This window comes from Lutjanus erythropterus, chromosome 10 (genome assembly GCF_056507025.1).
Source record: "Lutjanus erythropterus isolate fLutEry1 chromosome 10, fLutEry1.hap2, whole genome shotgun sequence".
Taxonomy (NCBI): domain Eukaryota; kingdom Metazoa; phylum Chordata; class Actinopteri; order Lutjaniformes; family Lutjanidae; genus Lutjanus; species Lutjanus erythropterus.
In genome coordinates, this window is record NC_139326.1 from 34,342,002 (window position 1) to 34,354,317 (window position 12,316).

Below are 12,316 nucleotides of genomic sequence, written 5' to 3' on the forward strand. Positions count from 1 at the left end.
ATGTGTAAAAACTTTCGATTATGTCTTTGTGGTTAAGAAAGTTGAATTGCAAAATTGTGTAGCAGAATTAACGCCAAAGATGAAAATGAAAATGAAAGACTAAGAGACAGACAGACAGAAAAAATACAGAAAGATGCATTTAGCAATTTAAGGACTAGATTGTGGTAGACAGGTGACTATTAGTGCAAAAGTGCTCCAGTGCAGAGAACACAAAACATTGTGTGTATATTGGAGATACGTGTGAGTCAATGTCTTGAGTTAATATTCACTCATACCAGGCTACTTTACAAATTTATAAAAGATACATTTAGATGAGAAGATAGAAATCACTCTGTCTGCACTGAGGCTATAGCCTGGTGACACTTAGCTTAGCATAAAGACTGGAGGAAACAGCTGGGCTAGCTTTGCTCAGGGGTAAAAAAGTTGGCCTTTTGCTGCCTCTAATGAACTTGTTACTCACGTATGATCTTCTAGGAGCTGCACATCAGCACATCGACAGCTGGACTTGCTTGAGGTTCTTGAAGATGCTTCACTGTGGGATAAGAAGTGAAAAGTGTTTAAGAACCTGATGCAAGTCCATTTGTCTACATGTAGCACAGAGAGAATGACATGGCCTGGATGAGAATCTTCACAGACTCTTTGTGTGATTCAATAATTTAAAAAATGAACTGAAAAAAAGAGTTTGTAGTTTTACAAAAGGTTATATGCTGATATTTCAGTTGTGTCGTTGCTATGAAGTTGTCAGGCAATCGGCAGAGAATAATTGGGCTTTAGAGGTGCTCCTAGGTGGACTGTTGTGTCTTTGTAGGCTAGCTGTTTCAGCTATTTCTAGCCTGTATGCTAAACTATCTCTCCCTTGGCTGTAGCTTAAAAATATCCACCTGTCAAAAATCTGTTTTTCTGTCTTTCTCTGATGCTAATGCTAGCCATCTTGATGCTCACTGCTCTTTCACCGGTCAACCTCGCGCAAGCAGCTGTGCTGGATAGGGTGCAAGGCCAGATCCAAAATTTCTCAATGAGAGAAATGTTACTGAATACATATCTGGGAGGAAACTTTGATGGCCAGATATGAGTGTGGTGTCAATCTTGTCATCCAACTCTCATCAGTAGAGCAAATAAGCTTTTGCAGCCAATGACCAATGTTAATGCAGATATTATAGAGACTAATTTGGTAAGATTTACAAAAGTGCAGATGAGAGGAATGTCAGTGGTTAAAACCTTTTTTCTGGGGACCCAATTTTTTTAAAATGACAAACCACTGCAACCCAATTCACAATTCACAATTCATCAATAAATCTTAGTTAATCTAGCCATAAATAAACGTTCCTGACCATTTTTACTGCCATTTCTGCATCACCTCACACACTGTATTATCTTGACACGCATAACTGAAAGCATATACACATGTTAAATACTTTATAAATGAGAAATAAATGGATTTACGCTGAGTTAACAGGCCATTTCATTGTTTTAATTTTCTCTAATCAGGAAATGATATAGCCTACTTCATAAATGAGACAAAATAAGTGCATGTAGACAGAATTGCAGGTATGAATCTTAAATTTGCAGAATTTCTTTCAAAGTCTTCTTTTTATTTGGCGCCTTAAGTAAAATCTCCTGTGGCCCACCTGGGGGTCTCGACCCTGTCTCCAGGAATCACAGTTATAACTTATGCAATGCAATTTTTGTGGATCATCATACTTTGAATTTTATTCAGTGTATTGTGACTGAAGTCGCAGTTACAAAAGTTTATTACAGCAACATTTTCTCTTCAAAACTTCCTCAAAAAAGTCTTTGGCAACAGCCCACTAATGGCAAGTGCACTGAGATGTTTGGAAAAGCAAACAAGTCGGATAGATGAGAGCGGAGGTCGTCTAAAAATGGCCACAGACTGAGGGCAAGAACCTCAGCCAGTTACTGTGACAACAGGCAGCTTCAGCTATGTAAGGCTCACTAATTGAATATTTACAGAATAGTGAAAGAAATATGAATCTGGCCTTTGTCACTGAATGGCAAACTTTCAGGAAATATGATGAAATGGGAAGTCTTTAGTATTTGCTCTGTTGATAAGGGCTGGCAGAGAGTGCTCTGTGCTGTTTCTCTCTCCTGTTTTGACATTGCTCCATCTGTCGAAAGAATTTTAACCTCCCTCCTCACTGTTATGCTGCAGTCTGTGAAGGAACGAGCCTACGTGATTGACTCAGGAGCACACCTAACGACAAATAAACAAACTGAACACTCCTAAAGTACAGATGCTCCAGTGGCTGACACCGTGACGTCATCTGCAGGAAGTCGACTGTGAACGTGTGTTTTGGTGTGTGTCATCCGAAGCTGCATGACTCGCCCTGACTCTGACGTGGGGTCTGTAATAGGGCCTGATTGTTTCCGTTTTGGGTCACATGTTTATCATTCCATCTTTTGGCAACCCCACCACCACCCAGTACTCATCCCTGAATATCTCATGGAGGCTCTGCATTTCCCAGGAAAAGTGAACAGTACCACATGACCATATGCAGAAGTGCCTCCAAATGTGTAAGCACCTTTTAACAATTGGTATTTGAGTCTGCTGTTACGAAACTTCAAAAAGCCCACTGAAGTCAGTAATGAAAGACAGATGTTCAGTGTAGTTCACATGCTAATGCAGGCCAGAAAATATTACCCTCTGACTAATTTCCCAGCAAAATGACTTCAGTGCAAGTCAGGACAAAAAGAGGTGCACAGCTGTCATTCTTCATTTAAAGTAATGACTTTTATTCACCAGAGATCATCAAAAATACACAATGAGTTGTTACCGAGTAGCTGCTGCATGTGGGAAAATCTAATTCATAAGTGCTGTATTATTACATGTTAAAATGAGACAAGTAAAGAAGTGATGTATAAATCAGTTATCTCTCTACAAGAATTGTATCAGGCTCCTCATGTTGACTCATTAAAAGGACAGTACACCCCTAAATCAAAATGCATATTTTACCCCTTGCTTCTGGTGCTATTTATGGTTATGGTGTTATTATGGTGTTATTATGGTGTGAATTGCAGAGATATCAGCTGTAGAGATGGTGCTCAAAGCACCAAACAATACATTTGAAAAATTCAAAACCAGTGTCTCTTTCCAAATGTCAGAATCTGGTTACTCAGCATAATCCACAGACCTTGTTTTGAGCAGTTTCATGTAGGAACTACTTTTTTTTTGCAATGAAAGTAGTTCCCAGTGTTCCTACCATACCACACTGTGACACTTCACTTGCACTTCTTAAGTAGCCACTAGCATTGGCACTCAGTTTAGTTGAATTTAGTTTAGTTTTATTTTGCACAATTTAAAAAATATATATATATATTTCTATCTGTCTATCTAAGATAGATCTAAGAAGTAAAATCAACTAGTTGAGGAGTGGTTGGGTCAGCCCTTGCCAAAGACACCATGATTTTGTCCTCTTGGAGACAAATCTGTTCTGCCAGCTGGACTTACAAAGGCACAGTTTGGGCTAACTCTTGCAGGCTTCCTTAATGCAGCCACAATTATACTACAGGATTGGAAAAATATGAGTGTACCTTGTTATAAGGACTGGATCGAGCTCATGACTGTTTCAGCCTCATATGAGTTACTGCTGGCCAAAACAAGGGATTCTGTGTCAAAATGTACTGAAATGTGAGGTAGCTTCCTCACATTCCTTCCTTTCTTGTATATCATGTGGAGTTTTGTGTGTTGTGTGGGGAGGGGTGGGTTATTGTGACCTGTCATGCTGTGCTGTGGGATTTGCTTTCAGTTTTTGTTTTGTTTTCTTTATCTGGGCTTGTGTTCGTTGTTACCTGTAGACTGGAAGGTGAATGTATATTTGGTATTGTAATGGTGCAGGATTTTTGTGAGGAAAACAAAAAAAAAAATTAAATGACAAAAAAAATTAACCAAGTTATTAAATACTCAAAAATACAGAAAAAAATACAAAAATAATACAGGTGAAGGCAAGTGGTAAGTGATGGTCACAGTCATCCACGTAATTTTCAATACGGCTGCTCAAAATATTCTCCTCCTGATATGAACTTTTCTTCATATTAGTTCCAATCTTGAAGCATTCATTTTCAGTGTCTAAGTGATCTGATATTTTATGTATTTTGATTAGAAATTCTGTAGTATTTTGACAGTATTATATGTTAACTAATAACTTAATTTATTTTTAAAAATATTTCTGACATTCCTTTACATACCAGTAGAGGGAGCTCATGTATCATGTGTGGTACATGTACCACAGTTTGAGAATCTAGGTACTAGAAAGAAAGTAGATCCTACATGAAACTGGTCACAATAAAGTTTGTAGATTGTCTTGAGTAACCAGATCATGATTTTTGGAAAGAGACACTAGTTTGAGATTTTTTAAATGTATTTTTTTTGGTGTTTTAAGCACCACAAGCCAAGTGCCATTATATTGAAGAGAGGGCAGGCAGCTCTACAGCTGATATCTCCAAAACAACTCACACCGATACAATTTAGATGATAAATAGCACTATAGGCCAGGGGGGAAATATGTGTTTTTGATTTTGTGGTGAACTGTCCCTTTAAGTGTTAAAACCCAAATCTCACTGTTAAGTAAGGAGGCTGAGCAATCTTGATGTCTTAAATATTCCTTTTTCACATTAAAGCAACATAAGTACCAAAGGACCAGTACTGACAAATCCTTTGACATGATCCCAGCTGAAGATAATTAAATCCTGAGGATAATCTTATCACGGGATTTTGGAAGTGTGTACGCTTCTGTAGTAAGAAAAATACTTGCAAGTTACAACTGCAAATAGTGACCAAGAGGCTTCCCATCTCTAAAAACATGTGTTTTTGATTGTGCAATGAAATCCCTGTGGAACCAGTTTAGTTCAGAGAGCGCAGACAGCTGAGGGGCCCAGGGCATACAAATCACTAACCACAGCAGCACAACAGAAACCTGAGCCTGAGGTGAATAACAACAAACCCCCCCAAAGTCTGCGTCCTGCTGTCGTACATTTTCTCATGCCTTTTAAGACAAACATTTGTAAGGCCTTTTGTGTAGAAATGGCGACGCATGAAAAAAACTTTACTACAACAAACTTGTTAATGACCCACTTTAGTACTGAATATAACAGAGTCTTTACAAAATGTTCATCAAGAAAACATGGTACAAATTATCCAAAAACTTTGGTTATAAGAGGAATGTTCACTTAAAATATTTACTCAATTTTCACATTGTAGACATTTCCCGAAAGTACTTGCTTTCCTGCCAAGAGTTAGATGAGAAGATTGATATCTTTTATATTTAGCTTAGCTTAACATAAAGCCTGGAAACAGTCAAGAGCTGTCGTCTAGGAACTATTGCTCACCAATTACACAACACCTATATCTTGTTTGTTTAATCTGTAGAAAAATCTGTGGTTTTACAGATTGACTGTATGCTGGACTTTTTCTTTGCCAGGCAAAGTCACTTCCTGTCTCCACTGAGTCTTGTTAGCTGTTTCCACTTTTTGTGCGAAGCTAAACTGACCAGCTGTTGGTTGCAGCTTCCAGTTTACAGCACAGATTAATCTTCTGATCAAACTCAGCGAGAAAGCAAATTAGTGTTTCCCAAAATGTTGAATGACCAGTCAGTGTGTTTTAAGTCACAAGCAAGTCTCAAGTCTTTGCGTTCAAGTCCTAAGTCAAGATCCAAGACAAGTTTCAAATCCTAAACTTTGAGCTTTGAGTCCTAAACAAATCATAATGCAACCATGAGTTTCTACCCTTATTGATTTACAAAGTTATACAGCTGTTTGCTCAGCGTCAGAAAATCATTATCTCGCCAGCTATGTTAATATAAGCCTCAACTTGCTGTTCTTTGTGCAACTTCAAATGTCAAACAAAGTTGTGACTCCAACTGTCAGTTTTGACCCACATGTTTTGCATACTACAATTTATTTTGCATTGACTTTGCTTTTTTTTCAACTGGGGCTCAGTAATGTAACGTTAGATCTTCATGGTTCTCTCCTGCAGCTTGAGTGGATGCTGTCAGATTGGTTCAAACTAAGTGGGTCTGGAAATTGTGGGGAATTAAGTGTCGACTTGCTGGGAATGTTTACTCTTAGTGATAGTTGATTCTGGGAATGAAGTGTGGGAATGAAGGGGAATTAATTGATTTGTGGATTTACACTTTTTCAATAACATTCTTTTAATCTTTGGGTTTAGGGGACGAAATGAAGTATTTTCAAGACAAAAGGCTCAAGTCCAAGTGAAGTCACAAGTCATTGGTGTTAAAGTGCAAGTCAAGTTGCAAGTCTTTTTTGATTTTGTCAAGGTGGGTCAAGTTCGTGATTTAAGTCTGACTCAAGTCCAAGTCATGTGACAGGAGTCCACAATTCTGCCATCTACTGTATTCATTTAAAGGACCAGAGTATAGATTTAGTGGGATCTAGTGGTGAGGTTGCAGATTGCAACTAACTGAATGCTGCCCGCTTCACCCTCCTCTTCCAAGTGTTCAAGAGAAAATACAGTTATTGTGAAACTTGCAAAAAATGCAAGGCCGTTTTCCAGTGTTTGGTTTGTCCGCTCTGGGCTACTGTAGAAACATGGTGGCTCGATATGGAGATATGGACTGCTCCCTCTGTAGATACTAACAGCTCATTCAAAGGTCAGAAAAACACAACAGTTCTTATTTTCAGGTGATTACACACCACCTGCCAAAAGATCCCCCTAAATTTTACACACTGGACCTTTAAGAAGTTTAAGAAATTTGTAAAGTAAGCTTGGCATGACTGAATATCAGCTCACTGCAGACATTCACTCACCAAAATCACTCTGTCACATATTATCAGTCATACGCCTCCAATATGAAAGCACTTACATCCATCTAACGACACACCCGTGTCATAAGGGCACATCAGCTGCACATTAATTCAGGCTTTTGTTCATTGTTTCATTGTCTCAATTCAGTGTGTCATCCCTGTGCTCGCCTCATCTTGTCTCACATTCATTTGCTGTAGCACAGCTGTAGACATGAAAAGTAATCATTGAGTACACAGATTAAAATGATTTTCATGGTAAATGTTGTGGTTACAACACTCAAAATGATTGAACTGATACTGCAAGATGTGACTGAAATGGCAATGGTTTGCTTAAACTGTCGGATTACATGTCTGTTATGACGTGTGCGTGTGAAAAGCTGCTCAAGAAGACCCAAAACCTGCAGAAAAGATCCTTCATTACATCTTGATAGCTTTGCTGGAGCTTCTCCAGTTTGCTGCGCTCAACCGTTTTGTCAGTCTGGATGTGGACGCTGCACCGGTGCACGGTACGTGCCAAACAGATGGTCCCAGTGTGTGAAGTAGGGGGCGTAGTTTCCACTGTGGAGATTGTGGTGCGTTTGGTGGAAGGGGGCTCCTCCGTAACAGGGCAGCAGTCGGTGCAGAGCCCAGGGCAGGTCGTAGCCGCAGTGGTCCTCCACCGCCAGCCAGCTGTTGATGAGGTGGAAGAGGGCTTCGCTCAGAGGGTGGCAGCCCACCAGCCGGGCGCAGCTCAGAGCCAGCAGCAGCAGAGACAGGAGCTCGGCCGAGCTGGTGTCCTGAGCCGCCAGGGCGAAGGGTGTGTGGTACTGGTGGTGCAGCTGATGGATGTGGCGGTAGAGCCAAGGAACCCTGAGGAGAAACACAAAGCTGTCTTTGAATGACTAGTATTCTCAGAATGAGACCAGATGTAGCTTTGTGGTTGTGTACTCAACACTACTTGTACTAGTACCACTTTTACTATTTCTACTACTACTGCTGCAATAATACATCTGTTACTAATAATGTCTAATGTCTCATTGAAGGACAGCTGTCAGGGCATCTTTGGTCACCCAACACGTTCAGGTTAAAGGGGCATTCCACTGATTTTATACCACATGACGATCAGTTTACTCGTCTATAATGGTGTCATAGTGATGTCATCAGGGTAATCTCAGATTGGATTTGAGATTTTGAACAGAGAGGCTGTGCTACAGAGTCAGTGTAAGGAATTTAAAGGATGGGAACATTTGCCAGGCACAAGAAAGACGCAAATTAGTTGCACTATGGGGAATGTAGGATTTGACAATTTTGAAATTTATCATTCTAGGGATTAAATGTCAGGACTGATCTTTTTTGATCACTGATCATTATTTTTTTTTTTGGTCTGTCTATTGCAGGTCCTGCAATTTTATGGAGGTTTAAAAGTGAATTACTTGAGCACACCTTTAAAAACAACGTGTTTTAACATTACATAAGTGACCTAAAGAATCTCCAGCAGTCTGCCATAACAAATGATTCTGAAAGAAAAAGTTTCCAATCCCATTTACTGTCATTAATGAAAACTGGGCCAAGTCATGTGGAACAGATTTGTTACAGAACCACACAGCTCATCACATCCACTTACATCATCTGTTCTTTATGAGCTGTGAATATATGGGGATGGACTTGAACAAATGAACAGAGAAAGTAAAAGTAACACAACATCATTATCAGTGGTGAAAGAAATAGATCCATTATAAAATTAAAAGCAACAACATCACAGTGAAAATACTCTTCTGCAAAGTAAAAGAACTATCAGCAATATATTTTTGTAAAAATAAGGAGGCAAAACAAGCTCTTTCAGAGAATTACCATATATTATAGTACTGGATTATTATCACTGATGCATTAATATGTAAGCAACATTTTAATATTGCAGCTGAAGGAGCTGATTCTAGATTTGATATACTGTTGGGTGATTTTTACATGTGAAGTTGCCTAACTATCGCTGCTGATAGATGATAGATGCAGCCGAGGAAAAAAAAAAAACCTACAATATTGCACTCTTAAAGGGACAGTACACCCCAAAGTCAAAAACACATATTTTTCCCCTGTCCTGTAGCACTATTTATCCATCTAGATAGTTTTTGTGTGAGCTGCAGAGTTTTGGAGATATCAGCCGTGGAGATGTCTGCCTTCTCTCCATTATAACAAAACTAGATGGCGCTCGTGACCTGATTATTCAAGATGATCCACAGACCTTAGCGGAGGAGGAGGAGGAGAATTAATTAAAGCTTACATTTCACGCTGTCACAAGCACGTGCCTCTTGTCCATGAATAGACAAACACTTCTTTCTGCATGGTGATATATTCTGTTGGTGTGCAGTAGAAGGAAAATAGTTCCCACATGAAACTGCTCACAACAAGGTTTGTGGATGATGTTGAGTAAACAGATCATGATTACTGAAGACAGACATTGCTGTTGAGATTTTGTTTTGGATTTTTTTTTTTTGCTGCTTTGAGCAGCACAAGCCAAGTGCCATTTAGTCCCATTATACTGGAGAGAAGACAGACGTCTCTGCAGCTGATGTGAGTCTGCATCTCACACCAAAACTGTCTAGATTAGATCAGTTAGATCAAGATTAAAATACTTCAGTAACATACATAGCTCAGAACTGTACTTAAGTTCAGTACTTCTGTAAATGTACTTAGTTACTTTCCACCACTGATTAATGTGACCTTCAAGGACAATGAAGGAAACATGCCAACAGCTGATATTTTGCTCTAGCAGACACAGTAAAAATAAATCATTTGTTTTAATTTTAAAAAGTTACAATTTTAAGCTGGCGGAATCTGGAAAGAGAAGTTGAGATAATTTTGAAATCATTCAAAACAAATAAACTTTCCTCATCAAATAAACAGCTGATTCAGTGAATTCAGTTGTGAAAACAAACACAACTATCACCGTCTTAAACTGCATTATTAGAGACTTTAAAAAAGAAGTTTCTCTGGAAAGTTTTAACTCTCACATAATGCATGCTGGGAAGTCTCCTAATATGCTGATCATGTTTCTTTAGAAACTTTATTTAATGAGTTGGCTGAACTCTGAACATTACATTCATTCAACATAATTTAAATTCAAGAGAAAGTATAAAGAACTTATTGTGTTTACAAGTGCTAAAGTCTTCTGAAAATAAATCACTCATCCCCGAGAACTGGACAAAACCATATGTTGAGGAGGTTTTGATTTTTACTCTTCAGTTATGTTGGAAAATATATTTTAAAAGCACAAACTTTTTGTTAAACCTAGTGATGTGTTGACCTCCTTGTGATTAACTTTCAATTGGATGTAAATGTCAACTCTGTCAGATTTTCCATCTTATGGGTTAACTACATTTTTTCATTTCATTTCATACCATAGTCATAGTGAGCAGCGTTGTTTTTAAATAGTTGCTCAGAATTTGCTTAAAAGGACAGTTCACCCCAAAATGAAAGTTCAGTCATTATCTACTCACCCTCATGCAGGTTGATGGTCAGATTTCATTTTTCATTCCACAAAACACTGCTTGAGTTTCACAGGAAAATCTCCAAAATAATGTAAGTGAATGGTGACCAGTTTTCAAATGAAAGACACAACAGAGTAAAAACATAAAACGCCTCCACACTGCTCATCTGGTGTAATCTAAATCCTAATCTAAACCCCGACAAGTAAACTAAAAAAAATGTTATTTACACCATGTTTTTAGTCTGAATCTTCACTGTAGATCTTTAGTTTGGAGCCACGTTCACGTGCACATGCACACTGTCTGAACTGGATGTGTGTGGTGTGATGGTGTGTAAACAGCATGTCGGTGCTTCAGGAGACTTGGATTGAACCAGATGAACAGTATGAAAGCATTTTATGTTTTATTTCTTTTTTTTTTCACATTTGAAAACTGGTCACCATTCAATTCAATTATTTTGGAGATTCTGCAACACTGTTTTCCTGTGAAACTCCAGCAGTGTTTTGTGGACTAACAAAATAAACCCGATCGGCATGAGGGTGAGTAGATAATGACTGAATTTTCATTTTTGAGTGAGCTATTCCTTTAATGCTAATCAAAATTTAGACAGGCTACAGGGTTGAAATGTTGTGATCGAGACACATCTGATAGCAATATTATTTAATGAATTTGTCTAAAAATAGAAAATTTACCAGTGCTTGAGCAATTATTCCTGCCTTTTTTACACCAGGAAATGAGTCAGGAGTCCTCAGGGTATAGATTGGGTATTTTTGTAAAAATGTGAGTTGACAGAAATCTGGGACACAACGTTTGAACCAACAGTTTAATTAAAAATCGATTTTAAAACAAAATTGACTGTAATACCACATTTTAAACCCATGTTATCAGTAGATATTGTTTGTTTTCTTTTAACACATTATTAAATGGCTTAAAGCTGTGAATTCTTGTTCTGGCACAGAGCAGAATTAGAAAAAAAAAAAAAAAAAATCCAAACTACAAATTACATATGTTTCTTTATATATAAGTTCTTAAAGAAAATTAAAAGAAAATTCACCAAAGAAAAAAAAAAAAACAGAATTAGAATACTGGTATTAATTATTTTTAAAGTTTTCTTTGTAGGTCATGATTTTTCCCGATTCTCAAGAATGGGTGAAATACCAGAAATTTTAAGTTTTATTAACTTGAAGAAATAAAATTTAGTTTAGGGTTTTTACAGTGCATGTAGGCTCATTACTGTTCTATTTCTTGCAGAGTGAAAAAGACTTCTTTCAACTAAAATTCCCCGTCAAACTAATGAAGAGCAGCTGTATGACAGACCAGTAACAGTGCGTGGATCAGAACAAACCTAACATAGGTGCGCAGTGCTCACCTGTGCATGGTGAGGTGCCATATGAAGAAGAGCAGGTCAAACAGCAGAAAGCACGCGAACACCTCCACAAAGAGCTGCCAGCAGGTCGGAGCCAGATCCGGCAGCACCGGGGTCCTCAGCCTCTGGAAGATCGCTGTGGCGGGCAGGACGCAGGTCAGGTATCTGCACAAAACCCTCCAGAAACAGTCCCACCACTGCTGCAGAGACGGCGGAGGACCCGAGCCCGCGGAGATCCTCCACCGCTGGACCCCGCGACACACGCCGGCCAGCGAGTCCAGCGCAAGGAAAGGTGCGCAGAGGAGGACGTGCGTCAGGAAGGCGTAGGACGCAGGCAGGTACGGAGAGAGCAGGATCTCCTCCTGCTCCGCTCTCACGTACTCCCAGAGACCCTGCAGGACGGAGGCGCACGCCTTTCCATGATCTGAGGAGGTTACATTCATCACGGCTTCACCTCCTCCCCACGAACTCCTTCATCACTAAATCTAAACAAGTCTGTCCTGTAAAAGTTGATGAGTCAAATGTGTCCACTGACTGTAGGATTTATCGTGCACCTCTTACGATTTCCTCTTGGCTTCTGCCTCGCTTCTTCCTCCTGAAGAAGAATCATTGAGCAGAAGTTTTCTCTCTATACGGTGGAAGGAGGAGGGGCCCCACATCCACCCACACATGTATAAATATATAAAGCTGATTAAAAGAGTCTGTCTCTCCC

The 12,316-nt window shown here is 39.1% G+C and overlaps 1 protein-coding gene across 1 annotated transcript; it reads right to left on the reverse strand.

Annotated features, from left to right (window-relative positions):
* Window positions 1-6,402: 6,402 nt before the first annotated feature.
* On the reverse strand, window positions 6,403-12,079 carry ch25hl3 (cholesterol 25-hydroxylase like 3). Its single transcript, XM_084729619.1, has 2 exons — window positions 11,608-12,079; window positions 6,403-7,626 (listed from the first exon to the last, which is right to left on the reverse strand). Exons 1-2 carry the CDS (start codon window positions 12,045-12,047, stop codon window positions 7,251-7,253), a joined length of 816 nt encoding a protein of 271 aa, XP_084585745.1. The 5' UTR covers window positions 12,048-12,079; the 3' UTR covers window positions 6,403-7,250.
* Between the last annotated feature and the right edge of the window lie 237 nt (window positions 12,080-12,316).

Bases quoted from the DNA above. Each gene is read 5' to 3' on its own strand.
- ch25hl3 (XM_084729619.1), bottom strand. From the start codon at position 12,047: ATGAATGTAACCTCCTCAGATCATGGAAAGGCGTGCGCCTCCGTCCTG. The intron at 7,627-11,607 runs GTGAGCACTGCG...GTTTCTCCTCAG, and splicing joins TGGCACCTCACCATGCACAG to GGTTCCTTGGCTCTACCGCC.